The 19375-nt window shown below is 42.5% G+C and overlaps 1 protein-coding gene across 1 annotated transcript in view; it reads left to right on the top strand.

Moving 5' to 3' along the window:
• Window positions 1-19375, top strand: part of LOC149248937 (uncharacterized) — a 136970-nt gene that overhangs the window by 29963 nt on the left and 87632 nt on the right. Inside the window, exon 3 of the mRNA XM_089451435.1 lies at window positions 14661-14882. Within this exon, the coding sequence (XP_089307561.1) occupies window positions 14741-14882 (142 nt within the window). The 5' untranslated portion in view covers window positions 14661-14740. The remainder of the gene's footprint in view (window positions 1-14660; window positions 14883-19375) is intronic.

The following is a 19375-nucleotide window of genomic DNA, read 5'->3' as shown; positions in this document are numbered from 1 at the left end:
GCTCATCAGTGGAAATATACTCAAGCTTCACAGCTCCCTTCTTAACATAGTCTCTGATGAAATGATATCTAATCCCGATATGCTTTGACCTGTCATGAAACACTGGATTCTCCGTGAGTTTAATGCAACTCTGATTATCACAGTAAATCACTGAAGGTCTCAACGGTTGACCAAATAAGCCAAACAACATCTTGCGAAGCCAGATAGCCTCACAACTAGCTAAACTGGCTGCCATATACTCTGCTTCCGCTGAACTCAGTGCTACTGACTGCTGCTTCCGGCTGAACCATGACACTACTGCTGAACCCAACCCAAAACAGCACCCTGAAGTGCTCGTCCTATCAGAAGCACAACCTGCCCAATCAGAATCAGTGTATCCTGCCAATCTCACTCCATCTCCCTGCCTGTAGTCGAGACCATAATCCACTGTCCCCTGCAAGTACCGCAAAATGTGTTTTGCAGCCACCCAGTGAACCTTCCTAGGCTCACACATAAACTGACTCATCGTGTTGACTGCAAAACAGATATCTGGTCTAGTGTTGACCAAATACATCAAGGAACCAATCAGCTGCCTGTACAATGTGGGATCCACCAACTCGGAATCCGAAGCATGAAGCTTCTTCCAGTTGGTGATCATCGGTGTCGACATGGGTCTACAATCCTCCAAGTGGAATCTGCTAAGGATGTCCACAATATACTTCCCCTGCCCCAGGAAGAAATGCCCCTCCTCCTGCCACACCTCCAAGCCCAAAAAGTAATGCATCAAGCCGATGTCCTTCATCTCAAACTCCGTCGCAAGATCTCTCTTGCAGTGCTCTATGAGTCTTTCTGCACCTGTGATGACCAAGTCATCCACATACAGCACTAGAATGAGAGGCTCCTCACCAATCACAATAAAGTAAAGGTTCGGATCTGCCTCACTCTTTGTGAAACCCATCCCCTGCAAATATGTATCTATCCTGGAGTACCAAGCTCTGGGAGCTTGCTTCAGGCCATAAAGGGCCTTCTTCAGTCTGCACACATGGGACTCCTTCCCATGCACCTCAAAGCCCTGTGGCTGCTCAATGTACACCTCCTCCTGTATGAAGCCATTGAGAAATGCAGTCTTCACATCCATCTGGTGGATCTTCCAACCCATCTCTGCTGCTATCGTTATAATGGAGCGGATCGAAGTATATCGAGCCACGGGAGCGAAGGTCTCCTCATAATCAACTCCCTCTACCTGGGAGAACCCTCTAGCCACAAACCTTGCTTTGAATTTCTCAATGCTGCCATCTGCAGCATGATTTACCTTGTAAAGCCATCTGGAAGTAACCACGAATTTGCTCTCAGGCCTCGGCACCACCTCCCAAACATCATTCTTCATGATAGAAGAATACTCCTCCTGCATGGCCTCTCTCTAGACCTGCTGGCTAGCTGCCTCCTCATAGCTAGAAGGCTCAGAGTCAAGGATGCTGGTAACCATCGCCATATAGCTACAAAACCTCTCAGGTGGTCTACTCTCTCTGACCGGCCTCTTCGGCTCAGCAACAGATGTGGCATCTCTCAAGGTGTCCTGAAGCCACTTGGGCTTCCTCTTCCCTGAGCGCACTTCTCCCACCGAAGAATGAAACTCCTCCTCCTCATCATCATCAGGAGCCTGAACTCCTGACTGTCTGTCTGCTGTCCTCCTGCCTGCACTTGAACCTGTAGAAGCTGAGGTACCGTGTGAACTGTCCATCAGTGGACTCCCTAGTGAACTGCTCTGTGAACTGCTCTGCATGCTGCCCGGAGCACCACCCCTCTGGCTCGGTGAGCCACTGCTCACTGACGGACCTGACATCCTCATAGATGTACCTCCTGATCCTCCTGATCCCTGCCCACTGGATCCCTGCGACTGACTCAACTGCTGCTGAGGGTCTGGCTGATCCAGATACTCTAACTCCCGTGACCTCCTAAAGGCCCTGTCCTCCTCGAACTTCACATCCCGTCTGACAACAACTCTCCTCTGTGCAGGAATGTAAATCCGAAAGGCCTTTGAGGTCTCACTGTAGCCCACAAAGATACCCTTCTCTGCGGTGGGCTCTAGTTTGGTCCTCTTCTCCTTGGGTATATAGGAGTATGTAATGCATCCAAAGATATGAAGATGACCAATATTAGGCTTCTTCCTAAAGAAAGCCTCCTCCGGAGTCATGTGTCCCAAGGCACGATGCGGACTCCTGTTCTGCAAGTAAACAGCTGTGTTGCAGGCCTCTGCCCACAAGAACAATGGCAACCCCTGATCATGTAACATGGCTTTGGCAGCCCCTATGATGGATCTGTTCTTCCTCTCTGCAACCCCGTTCTGCTGGGGGTTGTAAGGAACAGTGAACTCCCTCCTAATGCCTGCCTCCGCACAATAGTCAACAAACTCTCCAAGGGTGTACTCTCCTCCATTGTCCGACCTCAGGGACTTGATCTTTCGACCTGTCTGTGTCTCCACAAGAGCTCTGAACTCCTGAAACCGCTTGAAGACCTCACTCTTGGTCTTCAAAAAATAAATCCAGGTCCTCCTGGAGTGATCATCAATGAATAAAACATAGTACTCATATCCACTCAAGGAAACATGAGACATCCGACCACTCACATCGGAATGAATCAAATCAAGTATCCCAGTCGCTCTGCTGTCACTGCTGGGAAAAGGGGATTTGGCAAACTTGCCCATCGCACAACCTCTGCAAGTATCAAAGTGATCAGTACTGAAATCTGGCACACTTGTAGTGATCTCCCGCAATGTCCTCAAGGCTCCATGATACATATGTCCCATCCTGCGGTGCCAAATCTCACACAGCTCAGAACTGCTAGCTCCGCTGTCGGTACTACTGCTCAATGCCAAAAGGGGCTGGAATGCAAACTTGTACACCTTTGCATGGCGTACACCTATCACTCTAGTTGAATCAGCTGGAGTGCCCCTGGGATACATCAACACCTGTCCTCCCCTGAACAGTACCTCATATCCTCTGTCCTCCAAAGCTGAGACGGATATGAGGTTCTTCCTCATCCCTGGCACATAAAGAACATCTGACACTTTCAAGGGAGGTTTGGACTCCCTCTGAAATGTCAGTGTCCCCACCCCGACTACTCTAACAACTCTGTCATCACCGAGTACTACCTCTATATCAGTGCCACTCTCTGAAAGCTCTGAGAAGTACTCACGGACTCATGTCATGTGACGTGAAGCCCCATTGTCCACATACCAGATACCTGAAGATGCTCTGCTAATCGAGGGAAAAGCATGCTCCTTCTGAACCTGTGTGGCAGGTGATCATGCACTAGAGGACTCACACGTAGTGAACGCAAACTCCCGGTCAAAACGACCTGCAAAGTCCTCAATCTCTGCTGAAGCTGCCACGTCCTGGTTCTTCCCCTTCTTCTTCTTCTTCTCCGGACACACAACTGCATAGTGTCCCATCTTTTGACAATTCCAACACTTCACCTTGGAATAGTCCTTCTGTGTGTTCCCCTGTTTACCTTTACCTTTGCCTTTGCCCCCGTCACTGCTTGTGGAAGCCTGCTTCTTCCCTTTGCCTTTCTTGCCTCTTGCCACCAATGCTACATCCTCATCCTGCTCAACTGGCTTGGCTGCCCCAAGCTGACCTTTCCTGATCTCTGTCTGAATGCAATCATCCCAAAACTTCTCCCATGTGGGAAGGGTCTCACGTGCACAAACCCCATCAGCAAAGTTCAACCATGAACGGGGGAGGCCATTCAGTGCAATCCGCACCAACTCAGTGGGTGGAATGGCCTCTCCAATCGCTGCCAACTCATCTCTCACATTAGTAATCTTTGTGAGATATCCAGCTGCACTATCATTACCCACCTTAATGTTCTTCAGCTTCTCCTTCAGGACCATCTTCCGATTCTCATTGGTACTCTGGTAGAGATTGGACAATGCTGTCCACATCTCATGGGCATTGCTCTTTCCTCTCACATGAGGAATGCAATGGTCTTTGATTCCGTCTAGAATCAACCTCTTACCCTTGTTCTTTTTATTATAAGCTATCAATTGAGTAGCATCAGTAGGCACAACAACAGGGTTCTGTGTGGTATGCACCATGATATCCCAGACTTCTGCCTCCTCAAAGATACTCTGCATTCTCTCCTTCCAAACGCTGTAATTTGTATGCCCATCCAGCCTATCCTCCACCCAAAATCCCAATGACATCCTGCTGCCCTAAAACTGAAAAATAACACTGTTGTAGTAAAGATAAAACTGCTGTTTATGAAAAAATCAGCTTGCTGGAATTTTCTGAGTGAAAAATCAGCAGCTGTAATTTTTCCTTTTGTTGTCCCAAACTGCCCTTCAGCACTCAAGCTCTGATACCATGTAGAAATTTTTGTTTTCCCACCCCGGTTTTCAGTTTCTCCTTATTTCTCCCATATAGTTAAATGCCCTTTCCCATAACCATACATTTAACAAGCTGGAAAAAATAAATTTGCTGAAAACACAAATTCTGGAAATTTTACAGAATGCTGGAAATTGCAGAAATAAAAATCAGCAATAATAAACAGCCATTAAAACACATTTAAACACTGAGATTTTTGGTCAACTTGACCCTGGAAAAACCCCCTACAACTCTTGGGGAAAACCAGTTCGAGAGCTCTTCTTTATTTCTGAAAATTGCCTTTTTACAGTGAGAAATATTCAACAAAAAAATCAGCAAGCAAATTTACAACTTATCTCTTTTCCCATGCCTCACAACAAACTAGAAATTACAGCAAACAGGACAGCAATAAATGCTGTACGGCCTCCTCGATTTTCGTGCCCACTTTCAGCATTAAATGCTGCTGTACGGCCAACATTAAATGCGCTGTACGGACTGCAATAAATGCGCTGTACGGCCCTCGTTTTGCGTGTAGAAAAATCAGCAAACTGCTCCTCGATTTTTGTGCAAACCACTCCTCGAAAATCGTGCCAAAATCTGCCTTTCACTGTGTGCTGAATCAGCTGTACAAATCTGCTCAACTGCTGCCTTGGAATGTGTGCCAAGCTGCTGTCTCCTTCTCCTCCCTGCTCAGAAATCTCTCTTGCTCTCTTGCTCTCCTTCTCCCAATCTGCTCATGAAAGAATGAATGACCTTTTCCTCCTTTTCCTCCTTTAATCTAACCTCAAGTGACTTTTGGGTGATCCAAGTGACTTTTGGGTGATCCCTAAATCCAATGGCTGAAATAGATTGAGATCTAAGGCTGAGATTAAATGCTCATTTAAATTTCACTTTTTATTTTTTAATTCACCCCACTTTAATAAAGACCCACTTAGTCATTTATTTCCAAAGTCACTTTTCCTTTCTAATTTTTCATTGACTTTATAAAAGTCACTTTAAAATTAGACTTAATAACTTTATCACTTAAAGTCACTTTTAAATTAGATTTAACTTTATAAAAATTATAAAGTTACTTTAGGAGAAAAATTAAATTCTTTTGGACACTTTTCCCTAGGCCAAAGATCAAAGCCTTAAGGAACCACCTGTCCTCCGGTACCAAATTTCAACATTCTTCTAGAAATTACACCCACAATTAGATTAATACCCATTAATACTTTTAATTTCCTAAGTTTAGACTTAGGGTCCCATTAAAAAATATTAATTATTTTAATAAAATTGTTTATGGGTGGAATTTCCCAAAATGCTTTCTGGGTTCTTTGGAATACATGTGCCCAAGCCTCCCTGCAAAATTTGAGGCCTAGAGCACATCCGATGCTACCCCATATCAACATCACTAACAAAAGCATGCTACTGATTTGGAGCAGCGGTTGGAGGTGTGTTGGGTCATAGTTTGTTGACCAGATTGGATTAGATTGTTTGGGCAGTCTGTGGGAGCCAATTTGGAGGCGAGATTGGGTGATTGTGTGTCTTCATTGGAGCAGATCTTGCAGTGTAGTATTGGGTGCCATTGACCTGGTGGAGGGCAGTGTGTTGGGTACCCAAAGCAACCCTAGATTGTTGATTTTTGGTAGCATCGGATGTGCTCTAGCCATGAAATTTGGTGGAGAGGCTAAGACACATGAGATCTCCAAGACCCAGAAATCATTTGGAGAAATTCCACCCGGATGAAGAGATATTAAAATAATTAATATTTTTAATGGGTCCGTAAGTCTAAACTTAGGAAAATAAAAATATTAATGTGTATTAATATAAAATGGGTGAGAAAGTTCTAAGTGACGAGGATCAAGCCAGTTCTAATCTTAGCCATTGATTATGGATTTAATCTCGATCGTTGAAACGTCAACAGGAAAAGTATAAGAGGAGGCTTGAGGGACAGTTGGAGACACACTTGAGAGATCAATCAGTTCGATATTTCTGGGGCGAGGTTTGCTGAGAAAATCGAACAAGTGATTTGTTGCAGTAGAGGGGCAGGGATAGTTGAGGTTGGAGGATCTTCTCCGGGACCTCAAATACGCAACAGAGAGAGGCAGAGAGACGCTAGAGGAGGCTGCACAAACCCAGGGAGGCTGATGCTCGGCCAGGAAGGGCCTATGCATTTACAGCGAAGGGGCAGAACCACCCTCCAGCAGAAATCCAAATTCAGCCAAGGAGCAGCAGGATCAACCGAGAAGGTTGACGTCAGAGCTCTAGGAGGCAGAGGAGGCAGTGGAGTGCTGACACAATGTCCCAGTGTGCTCCACGCAAGCCCACGCAACTACTGCAAAGTGGCAACGCAGTTGTAGGTGGGGACAGTTAGTCCAGTTGCCGGAACAGAGAGATTTTTTGCTGGGTGAAGTGAGGTAATCTCACTTAGGTTTTTGCCAGTATTTTTTTTATCTTTGTAACTGGATTGCCGAGAGGGCATCCAGAGTTGTATTCATAACCATTGCCTAATAACAGAAAACCCTCAGAGCTGCTGCACCGGTTTTCCCGCATCAGGTTTTTCGGGGACGATTGTCCAAAAATAACGGTGTCCCTTGCGTTATTGTTTCTGTTTACTTCAGTGCATGATCTGTATATCTATGAAGGCTGCATTTGTGTTTACTTTGATGTTTATGCAATTAATAACTTGTTAATATAAAGAACAAGTACGAGATAGTAAACCAGAAATTGCAGTAGGGGTTTCTGATGTGTTAGATTCAAGAAATTTCACATACATGAGCTATCTTGAAGTGACAAAGAGGAGCTGAAGATTGGGTGAAGTTTGCAGCCTTATGAGTAGCTCTTTGATGGACAAAAGAGGCTACTAAAAGGGAGATTGGAGCTCGAGAATTGGCCAACCTAGAGAGCAGATTTATGAGCCCGTGTACATGCATCAGAAGTGACATGCAACAGTGTTAGGTGGCAGCCCCCCTAGAGTCTCGATGTGCAGTGGCCTTGATGGACTAAGGCACTACTGGTGAGCAATACGGAAGTGAAGGACCGACAGGACAAGATACGTCATAGAAGATGCAACGAAGTTTGTCATTGTTTCTTGTATACCATAGATTGTTGTATTTTTCCCTTGGAAAAATCTGGGCAGATCAACCCTGTTAAAATTGGCAACTAGGGCCAAACTCCATGTGGGTCATCTTATTAATGGAAGCTGATATTTTTCTTGGATCCCTCTCATCGAGAGGTGTAGGATTGATCTAAAGATCATCCGATTCCGATAAGTATTCATGGAGATATGAATTTATTTGTGTTATGGGACAATTCGTCAAGGTTGGCCAGCAACCAAATAAACCCCACTTGTGCTCAATGTTTTAGTATAAATAGAGGTGGCCTTCAAGTCATTTCAACAAACTTGGGATCTCTTCCTCCCTACTTGTCTTTGGGTTTTAGTAGGAGGAGAGATCCTAAGGGATAACGCTGCCTTAATCTAGAGGGCAGAAGTCAGAACTGTCGGGAACAGCAGGAATAGCCAGAACTGTCGGGAATAGTCGGAACTGCGGGGAACAGCTGGAACTGCTGGGAATTGCTGGAATTGCCAGGAAAAGCTAGAACTGCCGGGAACAACCGGAACTACCAGAACTGCCGGGAACTGCAGGAACTGTTGGGAACAACTGGAACTGCTGAGAACTGTCGGAGCATCTGTCTCGAAGGAGAGCAGCATGCAAGGGACAACTAACTAACATTGGGATAGTTGTATGGTACTTAGCAGCAAATACACCAAGCATGCAATGTTACAGCTAGCATGCAAGGGACAGCTAGCATGCAACAACAAGCATGCTAAGGACAACAAGCATGCTAGGGACAACAAGCAAGCAAGGGACAACAAGCAAGCAAGGTGCAGCCTACACATAGGTCAGTATGGCAACATGGTGCAGCAATGGCACATAATGCAGTACAGTGATGGGTACAATCATGATTAATGAAGCGTGATGAGATGCAACATAGTGATGATGGGTGTAGCATGGTGTAGCGTGGTGAGGTGCAACATGATGACGAAATGCAGCACAACGATAGGTGAAGGAGTCACCTTGGAGAATCATTTGAAGCCGCATGTTTTCAATTGATCTCATGTATCATCTTCTTAGAGATGATCTATGCTCTTATCTAGATAAGTCAAAGTGTTGAATTTTGTTGTAAACGTACTATCTCTCTCTCTCTCTCTCTCTGCTGAACTATTGAAGAACATATAAGAATAATTGATCAAGGGTTTCCCCACATTGGGGTTTGTCCCTAGCTAGCACCATATCTTGTGCCCTCTTGTCTTGGCTTGTCTTTTGCGATTTATGTTTATGTTCTATCTGCTGTTTACTTTAATGCTGATGTGATTGCTAATCTGGAAAAGATATTGAGCTTACTGTGAAATTTGAAATAAATTGCTCTAAGCATAGAACATACCTAAAATTAACATGGTATCGGAGCTGAGGTGAAGACAATGCCCAAGCAAGAGTGAAAGAGCAATCACCGAAGACAATTGGGAAAGGACAAAAGGATCAATGGATTCCTCATCCCTCTTCAAATTCACCAAGGGTGAAGTCGAAGCAGAGAATATTATCAGAATGGTGCAGCAGAAGTTTCTGATGGCCTACCTAAAGATCACTTCAATGGGAAGCCTGGATCTAAGGGTGGAAGGAAAGGCAGATGCCTTGGTTGTAATAAGTTCGACCATTATGCGAAGGAGTGTCTGAGGTAGGGACACATCACTTGATGATGATAACAATCATTCCAGGGACATCTTCAATGATCAGAGGAATGATAGGTAATGCAGGTCATCAAGGAAACGACTGACTCTTCAGAGAAAGCAAGGAACCCCAGGTATGAAGAATCAAATGTTGTTTCTGATAAGATAAAGAAGCGTTATCTTGTATTGGCCCTCTCCTTTAGATTCTTTGGGAATTTGGCTTATTGATTGTAGTGCTTCAAGGCACCTCATCGGATAGAAGGGTGCTCTCTTGAATTTGGTAGAGATGGAAACAACCGTGGGATTATACTTGGAGTCGATGCCACCTATCCCGAAAAGGGTGTAGTAGGGAATGTTACCCCTCAATTCAATGAGGGTAACTCTATTCATTGACAAGAATCTCTTTTATGTACCTAATCGCAAGAAGAACCTGGTGTCCATCTCAGAAATGGAAGTCAAAGGTTTCAGGGTGGCATTCATCGATGGAAATGTACGTATTAAAAAATAGAATTTTCAAAGATGCTTTTTCACATGGGTTCAGGGTTGGCAATTTGTATCAAGTTGCAGGATGGTCCATTGGGGATCATGTCAATTGACATATCACATCTATAACACCGGAGGTCTACCTATGGGGCCCTACCCGATGTGAGTCAGATGGTGATAGGGATGCTTGAATTCAAGAAGAGCATGAAGGTACATGTCTGAGATGTACCAAAGGAAAATCTTATAAGGGGACCATTCCCCTCATACAACAGGTCCACAGGTTTGGAACAACCCGAGGAGTTTGAGATTCATGATCGGGAATCTCATGTATACAGGTGCAAGAAAGCCCTATGGCTTGAAGAAAAACACCTCGGGTGTAGTATGAGAGGATTGATAGCTATCTGATGAAGCTGAGATTCACTAGGAGTGAAATCGATCCAAACCATTACCCGAAGGTTGTGGATGATAGACCTCTCATACCAGCACCTTATGAGGACGACCTATTTCTGACAGGTGCAGACCTTCTCATTTGCAGAAGTAAGAGGGAGTTGGATTCCGGATGTGGAATGATAAACTGCAAGCCTGTGACTACCTCGAGGATCTTAACTTTCAGAAGTTATATGGTAGTGATGTCAGACCAGATTCGGGAAATGCCTTTGAGTTTCATAAACTCATTCGCGTTGATGTTCTTGGTGAACTTCCTTCTGGACATATGTTTTGCAGTTAGCATGGTGAGCTCATATTTGGTTGAGCCTCACTGGATTGGTGCCAAGAATCTTCTGAGATATCTTCGGGGCACAATCTTTGATGGATTGAGATACATTGCCGGAAATATGAAATTGCATGATTATTCGAATGCTGACTGGGCAGGCAGTGTGGATGATCAGTGCTGGTTCTCTTTGGATTCTACTTCGATATCATGGATGAGCAGGAAGTAGAAGTCGGTTGCTATAAGCATCGCTAGGACTGGATACATAGCTACGAGTATGATCTCGTGTGAAGCTGCATGGTTGCAGAAGCTCTTAAGTGAGCTGTTTGTAAACATGATGAATACCAATGTGATTCTCTGTGACAACCAGAGGGGGGATTCGATTATTGAGGAATCCCGTATTTGATGATTGCTCCAGCAGATAGACATCAGATACTGCCTTATCTGGGATATGGTAAGTCGATGAGCGAGGAGGCTCCATCGCATTGAGACTGATGTACAGGTCCCAGACTTTTTGTCAAAGCCCCGGGGAATGGTCAAATCTATGACTTTCTCGAATGACTTGGAGTCATTGAGAGACCTTCTTATAAGGGTCCTGCATGTTGCATGCATTGAGCTCTGGGAGCTCTGGGTGGCTTGGGGTACTTAGTGGAGCAACATATGACCACAGGGTGACTCACCCTCCCCTGGTGGTGCGCTAATAGCTATGTACAGGATGACAGGTTCAACCTTCCCCTGTGACACCCCGTAGCGACTGTGGAACAGGATGATTAGTTTTCCTGTGGGCCAGGATGATTAGTTCTCCCGTGGCAACTGTGCAACAGGATGATTAGTTCTCTTGTGGGTCGGTATGATTAGTTCTCCCGTGGCAACTGTGAAACAAGATGATTAGTTCTCTTGTGGACCGGGATGATTAGTTCTCCCGTGGCAACTGTGGAACAGGATGATTAGTTCTCCTGTGGGCCGGGATGATTAGTTCTCCCGTGGCAACTGTGAAATAGGATGATTAGTTCTCCTGTGGGCTGGGATGATTAGTTCTCCCGTGGCAACTGTGGAACAAGATGATTAGTTCTCCTGTGGGCCGAGATGATTAGTTCTCCTGTGGAAACTGTGAAACAACATGATTAGTTCTCCTGTGGGCCGGGATGATTAGTTCTCCCGTGGAAACTGTGGAACAAGATGATTAGTTCTCCTGTGGGCTGGGATGATTAGTTCTCCCGTGGCAACTGTGAAACAGGATGATTAGTTCTCCTGTGGGCCGGGATGATTAGTTCTCCCATGGCGACTGTGGGGCAGGATGATTCATTCTCCTGTGGACAGGATGATTAGTTCTCCTGTCGAGGCATCCTACCCATGCAGTCTGGGACTCATGGGAAGTACCTCTCATTTGATCAATGAGCAGGGAAATGGGGTTAGGGACCATAGTAGTACTATCGATGGACACATCGATGTATCTACCATACTCCCTATGCTAGGATGACCTCCATTGATCTGGGATCAGTATGAGTGGTTTGAGACACTCTCTTGTGATATTGATCTGGGATCAATAAAACTGACTTCGGGCTAGTAAGAGTGATGTGACACACTCTCTTAAGATGAAACTGACTTCGGGTCAATAGAGAATGGTATGAGACATTCTCGATCAATTCTTCATCTTCATGGTTCAACAGAACAGAGCAGAGCATAGCTAAGCAGAGCTGCAAAGCAGTGTAGGGCACTGATGGCAGAGATAGTACAGTCGGATATATGGATCAGCGAATGGAGTTCTCCCTAGTTGAGAGGGAGTGTTAAAATTGGTAACTAGGGCCAAACTCCATGTGGGTCATCTTATTAATGGAAGCTGATATTTTTCTTGGATCCCTCTCATCGAGAGGTGTAGGATTGATCTAAAGATCATCGGATTCTGATAAGTATTCATGGAGATATGAATTTATTTGTGTTATGGGACAATTCGTCAAGGTCGGCCAGCAACCAAATAAACCCCGCTTGTGCTCAACGTTTTAGTATAAATAGAGGTGGCCTTTAAGTCATTTCAACACACTTGGGATCTCTTCCTCTCTACTTGTCTTTGGGTTTTAGTAGGAGGAGAGATCCTAAGGGATAATGCCGCCCTAATCTAGAGGGCAGAAGACGGAACTGTCGGGAACTGCTGGAATTGCTGGGAATAGCCGAAACTGCCGGAACTCTTGGGAATAGCCGAAACTGCCGAGAACAGCCGGGAACAACCAGGAACAGCCGGGAACAGCTGGAACTGCCGGGAATTGTCGGGAACTGCTGGGAACTGCCGGGAAAATTCGGAACTGCCAGGAACTGTCGGGAACTGCCGGAATTGCCGGGAACTACCGGAACTGCTGGGAATAGTTGGAACAGCCGGAACTGTCGGGAATAGCTGGAACAGCGGGAACTGCCGGGAATAGCTGGAACAGCGGGAATTGACGGAACTGCCGGGAACTGCCAGAACTGTCGGGAACAACTGGAACTACCGGGAACTGTTGGAGCATCTGTCTCCGAAGGAGAGCAGCATGCAAGGGACAACTAACTAACATTGGGATAGTTGTATGGTACTTAGCAGCAAATACACCAAGCATGCAATGTTACAACTAGCATGCAAGGGACAACTAGCATGCAACAACAAACATGCTAAGGACAACAAGCATGCTAGGGACAACAAGCAAGCGAGGGACAAGCAAGCAAGGTGTAGCCTACACATAGGTCAGTATGGCAACATGGTGTAGCAATGGCACATAATGCAGTACAGTGATGGGTACAGTGATGATTAATGAAGCGTGATGAGATGCAACATAGTGATGATGGGTGCAGCATGGTGCAACGCGGTGAGGTGCAACATGATGACGTAATGCAGCACAACAATAGGTGAAGGAGTCACCTTGGAGAATCATTTGAAGCCGCATGTCTTCAACTAATCTCATGTATCATTTTCTTAGAGATGATCTATGCTCTTATCTAGATAAGTCAAAGTGTTGACTTCTGTTGTAAACGTACTATCTCTCTCTCTCTGCTGAACTATTGAAGAACATATAGGAAGAATTGATCAAGGGTTTCCCCACATTGGGGTTTGTCCCTAGCTAGCGCCACATCTTGTGTCCTCTTGTCTTGGCTTGTCTTCTGCGATTTATGTTTATGTTCTATCTGCAGTTTACTTTAATGCTGATGTGATTGCTAATCTGGAAAAGATATTGAGCTTACTGTGAAAATTGAAATAAATTTCTCTAAGCATAGAACATACCTAAAATTAACAACCCCGAAGGGAATCTTTTAAAGCCCGTTGGCCAGACTAGCAGGGCCTAACCCCAAGGGCGTTGAGGAGAATTGACCCTGTGACCTCCCGATAGGCGAGGTACTTAACAACGGGGACCCGACCAGTTGAGCTAACCCTTGGGGCTAGACTGTTGTATTATTTAGATTTGGTTTAATATAATGAAGATTGGTTATTGTACAATTTTGTTAAAAAGTGTGTATATTTGCGCATGTGTGATTTACTACTTTATATTTCCATTGTGCAAAGTAGTTCTTGTTAAGATTCTTGGTTTGGTAGTGTCAGAGATTTTAAGATTCTAACCTACACCCAAGATCGTGGAAATTCAACACTCTCCTCCCTCGGGACTTCATCTTCCATATATCTGAGTCGTCATGGTGTTTTAGGGTATCTTTTGCACGATTTAGAAAAAAAAGCTATTTAACATATTTATGTTTTTTAGTTTTCATATATATATTTCAAATTATGTTCTAATTTTTCTCCAGTTGTTTTGGGCATCAATTTATGGAAACCTCAACATAATTTCAGCATTATACCAAATTTTTTCTTTAATCTTTTCTTTCATTCAGTTATGAAATCTTATTTTGCCTGTATTAAGTTTGATTAACTATTATTATTTTCAGAGTTGGCATATTATCTGAGTTTTCAACCTGCAGGTTGTTAATGTCAATCAACACCCTTATTGTGATTGTCTTTTGCGGTTTACCATGATCAATTTATGGTTTTTTATACAGTTGAGTAAATCTCTTTGATTACAAATAAAATCTATCTTTCTTGAAGTAGCACGAAAACTTATTTACTATCTATTAGACATTCTATTGGGTTTACAAATAGATAAAACTATCTTTGAATATGCTCAATTTCACTTTTAATGTATCTTGGTAGACACATATGCAACCATGTAGAACCCTGTTTTCTTACATTGACATGGTCCAAGTAATAGTACACAAATTAAAGGTCAGAATGTTCATGAAGTTGATTTGGGTGAGTGGCTTGTTGATTGTGATTGACAACCAGCGGATATCACTTCAGGTTTTATGAATTACATGTAGTTGAAGTTTAGTCTATTCCTTTTCTTGGATATTTGATATGTCATTGTAGAACATTGATGATGAAATTTCATGTTCCGTTCTTCAGGAAACACTGTGGACTCTGATTAAATCTAGCGCATCCATGCACTTCTGCATTCTGACTTGAGGCTTTTCTTTACTCGGAAAATGCCTTTGATGGCTAAGTACCAGCATGACTATGAGGAAGATTACCTCGAGGAATATGAATGTTATTATGACTCTGCTTATGATTATGGATACAATGACTCAGATGGCATTACTAATGGATTGACTTCTGATGATTTCAATGGTGAGTTGCAAATTTGCTTAATTTTTCATATAATTTCAGTGATAATGAAACCTTTGCTTACTCCTCAAAGTCTAGTCATACAATAATGCACAAAATTGCTGACAGTTTAAAACAAGTGATGTTCCTTCGGTAAATATCTGTTCAAATTACAACGGATGTGTAACACCACCAGTAAGGTCTTAGGATCTTGAGTTTTCTTTCTCATGTGTGAGTGTGTCTGCTGTGTTATTCAACTTATTCTTATCCACTCTCTCCAAATTTACAAGTTTGTTCATAGGCTGCCATTTAATTGTTGCCAAATTCATTGCTTTCCCCGTTTTAGGTATTATGCTTTTTAGTTGCAGTTGATCCTTCAAAGGAGTAAGTAGTGTGAATCAGGAGCTATTACTTACCAGAATTTAATAACAAATCCATGATCAATTAAAAGATCCATTTTAACTTCAGATCTTTTAAATACCGAGATGGATCAAAAAGAAATTGACATAAAAATCTCTCAGTGCTTAAAAGATCTTGAGTTTTTTTTCCCAAAGAAAAAATCAGCAACTTTCTATTAATAAAAACGGAGAGTTACATTGTAGTAGATGCATTGAAGCATTCCGGAGATTGTCCCGAAGGACTCGTGTGCATGACACACACATAGTAGCAAAGCTACCCAAGAATATAAAAAGAAAAAATAAGAGAGAAAATAAAAATAAAATTTAAAATTACATATTGCCAGCAAAAACAGACTTGTCTTTTTTGCCTTTTTTCTTTTGAACTTTTTGCCAGGCCCCCAGAGGTGGAGAGGTAGGGACAATTGCCAGCTGATTATTACTTGTAAGATTGGAGGTTTCTTTGTCTGAATCAGAGCTTTCGGAAAAATGTGGTCGCTTATTTCCACCAGTACATTGGTTGTTGTTATTTCCTTCTACTTGGCTTTCGAGTATCGGATTAACTACTGAGTTGTTTGGATTCTCTGGTTGCATCTTTTGATCTTTTTCCTTTTCATCTCCCATCTCATGTGGGCCTTGTTGTTTTTCTGTCTCCTGTTTTTTATGGGTTTCATCTTGTTCCTCTTCCTCATCATCTGATGAAGAGGGTTCTGTAAATTGCCATCCTTTTTGCTTTTACATTCTCTTTTTTGTTTTTTTGTTTGCTTCTTTGCATGTATTTTGTAGATGCCCTGTTTGGTGGCATACCCTGCATCTAAAAGCTGTATTTTCAAAATCAAGCCATTGTATCGACTTAAAATCTTTATTTGTCATCTTTATGCAGTCAGGAAGGCCTTTACTCAAATCCATCTCCACACAGATGTGTGCAAATATGAAGAGCCCTTTTTCCATTCTTTCTCGATCTGTCTTCAAGTACCTTTTGAGGGAATTCCCTATGCTTTCAAGAACCTGATGGTGCTAAAAAGGGAGCGGAAGGTTATGAAGCCTTACCCATACGACATTTTTGTGACCACCATTGTATTTGCATCAAAACCAGAGAACCATGGGTAACAAAGAGACCGGTCCTTCCCAGAACCATGGCCCATCATTAATGATGTAGTTGTAGTCTTTTTTGGTATCAAACTGAACCACAAAAAAACCTTTTGCACACAGGTAAATATCACATTCGCTAGTCCAATTTTGGTAAATCCATTCATTAAGCTCTTCAGTTTTTGGCCAAAATCCATTAAAGCGACAAATGATGGCGTTTGAGTGTAAAATAGTGAATAGATCACTTACTTCTGGTAATTCAATGGACAAATCTGGCGCTTTTTCCATCTTTTCTACAATGTATGGTCCTGGAATTGTTAGATTTGGGACTTGATTGTCCTGTGTTGCAGGTTTCCTTCTTAGTGGCTCTTTGAATGAGGCTTGACCTTTGTTGGTTGGATTTGCCCTTGCTGCTGTGCTTGCTCCTATGGCCTCGCCTTGTAATCTTAGGTTCAGGATAATAGTGCAGTCCCTTTTGATCCCATAATATTTCTGCTGGATCTCTTCCTGCAATACTTTCCCAGAGAAAATAAAACTTTGAGAAAGGATAGGAATACCTGTAGCTTCTAGAGATTTTTGCTTCAGTTCAATCTCCAGATCTGTTTCTGCAACCCATATCATTATCGACTTCCCAGATACGTAAAAGATCATGAGTTAAGATGAATGCAAGCTCCTATATATAAATTATTGTTTGGAATTCTTCTTTTCAATTTCCTTTTGACGTTATATATATTTTGATTTATAAGCATGGATTTTACACATATTATTTATATTGGGTTGTTGGGTTGGGCATATAGACGGTGCACATTTTGCTCAGATTGAGCTGTAAAATGCAGCTTGCGTCTCTTGGTGCAATAGCTCCATTCAAACAAAGGACAAAGAGACACCACAAATATATAAAATATATTGCACTATATAATTTGAGCATAATACACCAATGGATGAAAAGGAGAGCGCTGTATTGTGATAATTACAAAATGTTGAATATTTTTCACTATTTGTACCATTTGGTCATTTAGATATGACCTTTCATAAAAGATCAACTATTCATAATTACTCACTCAAATGGTCTTCTTATCGATCAAACTAGCAAGCCTGCCAAGTCCTTGCAACTTGCTAAGAAGATTGGTACACATAGGACAAGGGCCCATTGTCACCTTAGCACAAGTTCTCACTTGTTGGACATAATCCTTCGGGATTTGTGTCTTGTAAATATAATTATAAATAAATAAAATTATAAGAATGCAAAGATGAAGGGACCTTTGGAAAATGAAACGAAGGATCACCTCTTTGTATAAATTTGATTGCATGTTAATGAAAATATTGTGTGGAGTTTCTCATTCCTGGCCTAATATGGTTTCAGAGCCAAGTGTAGGCATTTCTGCCTCGCTCAATGTAACTCCTTTCTCTGCTTGTTGCTCTACCGATTCTACCATCTTTGTCATCATTGTCATAATCCTCGCCAACTTCATCTGCAAATAATTCATATTTGTTTTTCTTCTCTGCATTTCCATGTCATTCGAAACCCAATACTTTCCTTTGCAGCTCAACATTTCCATTTGACTTCGAAAACCTAGCTTGCACTTAATTTCTTTCTGTGTGCAATTTCTTTCCTCACGCGATTGTTCCAGGACTCTATATGTAGTGCTATCTCCATGCCTAGGTTAATTTGGTATAAGAATACTTATTCCCTAGCCTTCTGAACTCTACTTTATGTTCTCTTTCCATTGTCTCATAGTAACACTTGGTTTAGAGAACTCTCATGAGGTTGCCATTCGGTCAGAAGATCGGGTCTATAAAGAACGATTCCATGGTATTCTTGGAAGTGTGGTATTTGATTTCGACTTTCACTTGCTCAGCAAAAATGTGTTCGTGCTTGTGCCGATACCTTTGGGATCTTGTTGTTCACGTTCCTGTTTGTGCCTCCATTCAAAACCGTGCTGTTATGCAATGAAAGAGTGATGGGGAGGCCATTCCGAGAAGGCAATTACTGCTTGGCTAGGAGAACTACAGAGAATGGTCCATAAAGATCAAAAACACCATAATTTTTAATGACTTGTGGAAAAGCATTTGTGAAGGAGAGGAGGACAAAACACCTGCCAAGCCTACATTAGATAAGCAACTAGCTATTTGGGAGAACATGGACAACAAAACCTACGCCCTGATTGTTGCATTTGTAAGTGAAGAGTTGAGCTGTCATATAGTTTACATTACAAATTCTTATAGTGCATTAAAGAAGTTAAAGATTTGTATGATTGACACTAAAAATTGGAGCTTGTTCAATTGATGGTCAAACTCTTCAACCTTGAGTTGAAATATGATGATCCCTCAGCTCTAGCCTGCGAAGTTAGAGACATCATGCATGATATAGATGTCGCTAAAGTAAAAATATGCATTCCTCTCACAACATTCATCAAGGCCCTCTACCATACTTACTCTCACTATTATGAATCCTTGTAAGCTAGTCACGAACTTAAGTCCATTACTTTTGAATTTGTGGTGGAGAAAATTGCAAGACGAGAGAAAGGTTTTGGGAAGAGTAAGACAATAACTCAATCCCCTGAAGAAGCAATGCGCCTTGCTTAGAAATGGAAGAATTAGTGATGTGATTCTTGTTGAAATATGTAACTAGGTTCGGTTTTCATAAATGTATTTGAAATATACTTATCAAAAGAATGAAGAAAATATTTTATTATTATTTCTATGACTTATTAAAGCATGGGTTTCATGCTTGGGTCATCATGTTTTAGGTCAAAGTACCCATTGAGGACTTTTAGGATTTATTTTGAGTCATTAGAGTCATTGTACATTAAAAGAGACCCTTCTTGGGCTTTCGAATCATGTAAAAAGAATTATTTTTGAGTCAAAAATGAATTTAGTCTCCTCCACACCAAGTCGGCCTCAAGACAAGTAATTCGACCTCCTTGGAAGGCTATAAATACAAGGCAGTTCGAATTCATTTGGAGCATCTCATTCTCTCTCACATAGTTCGATCTCTGAAGCTGGAAGCTGGAAAAGTGCGAAGTTGGTAAA

This window comes from Pinus tabuliformis, chromosome 7 (assembly GCF_031772625.1).
Source record: "Pinus tabuliformis cultivar Carrire ecotype Pingquan chromosome 7, CPIR1, whole genome shotgun sequence".
Lineage (NCBI taxonomy): Eukaryota > Viridiplantae > Streptophyta > Pinopsida > Pinales > Pinaceae > Pinus > Pinus tabuliformis.
This window is presented reverse-complemented; position numbering and strand designations above follow the sequence as displayed.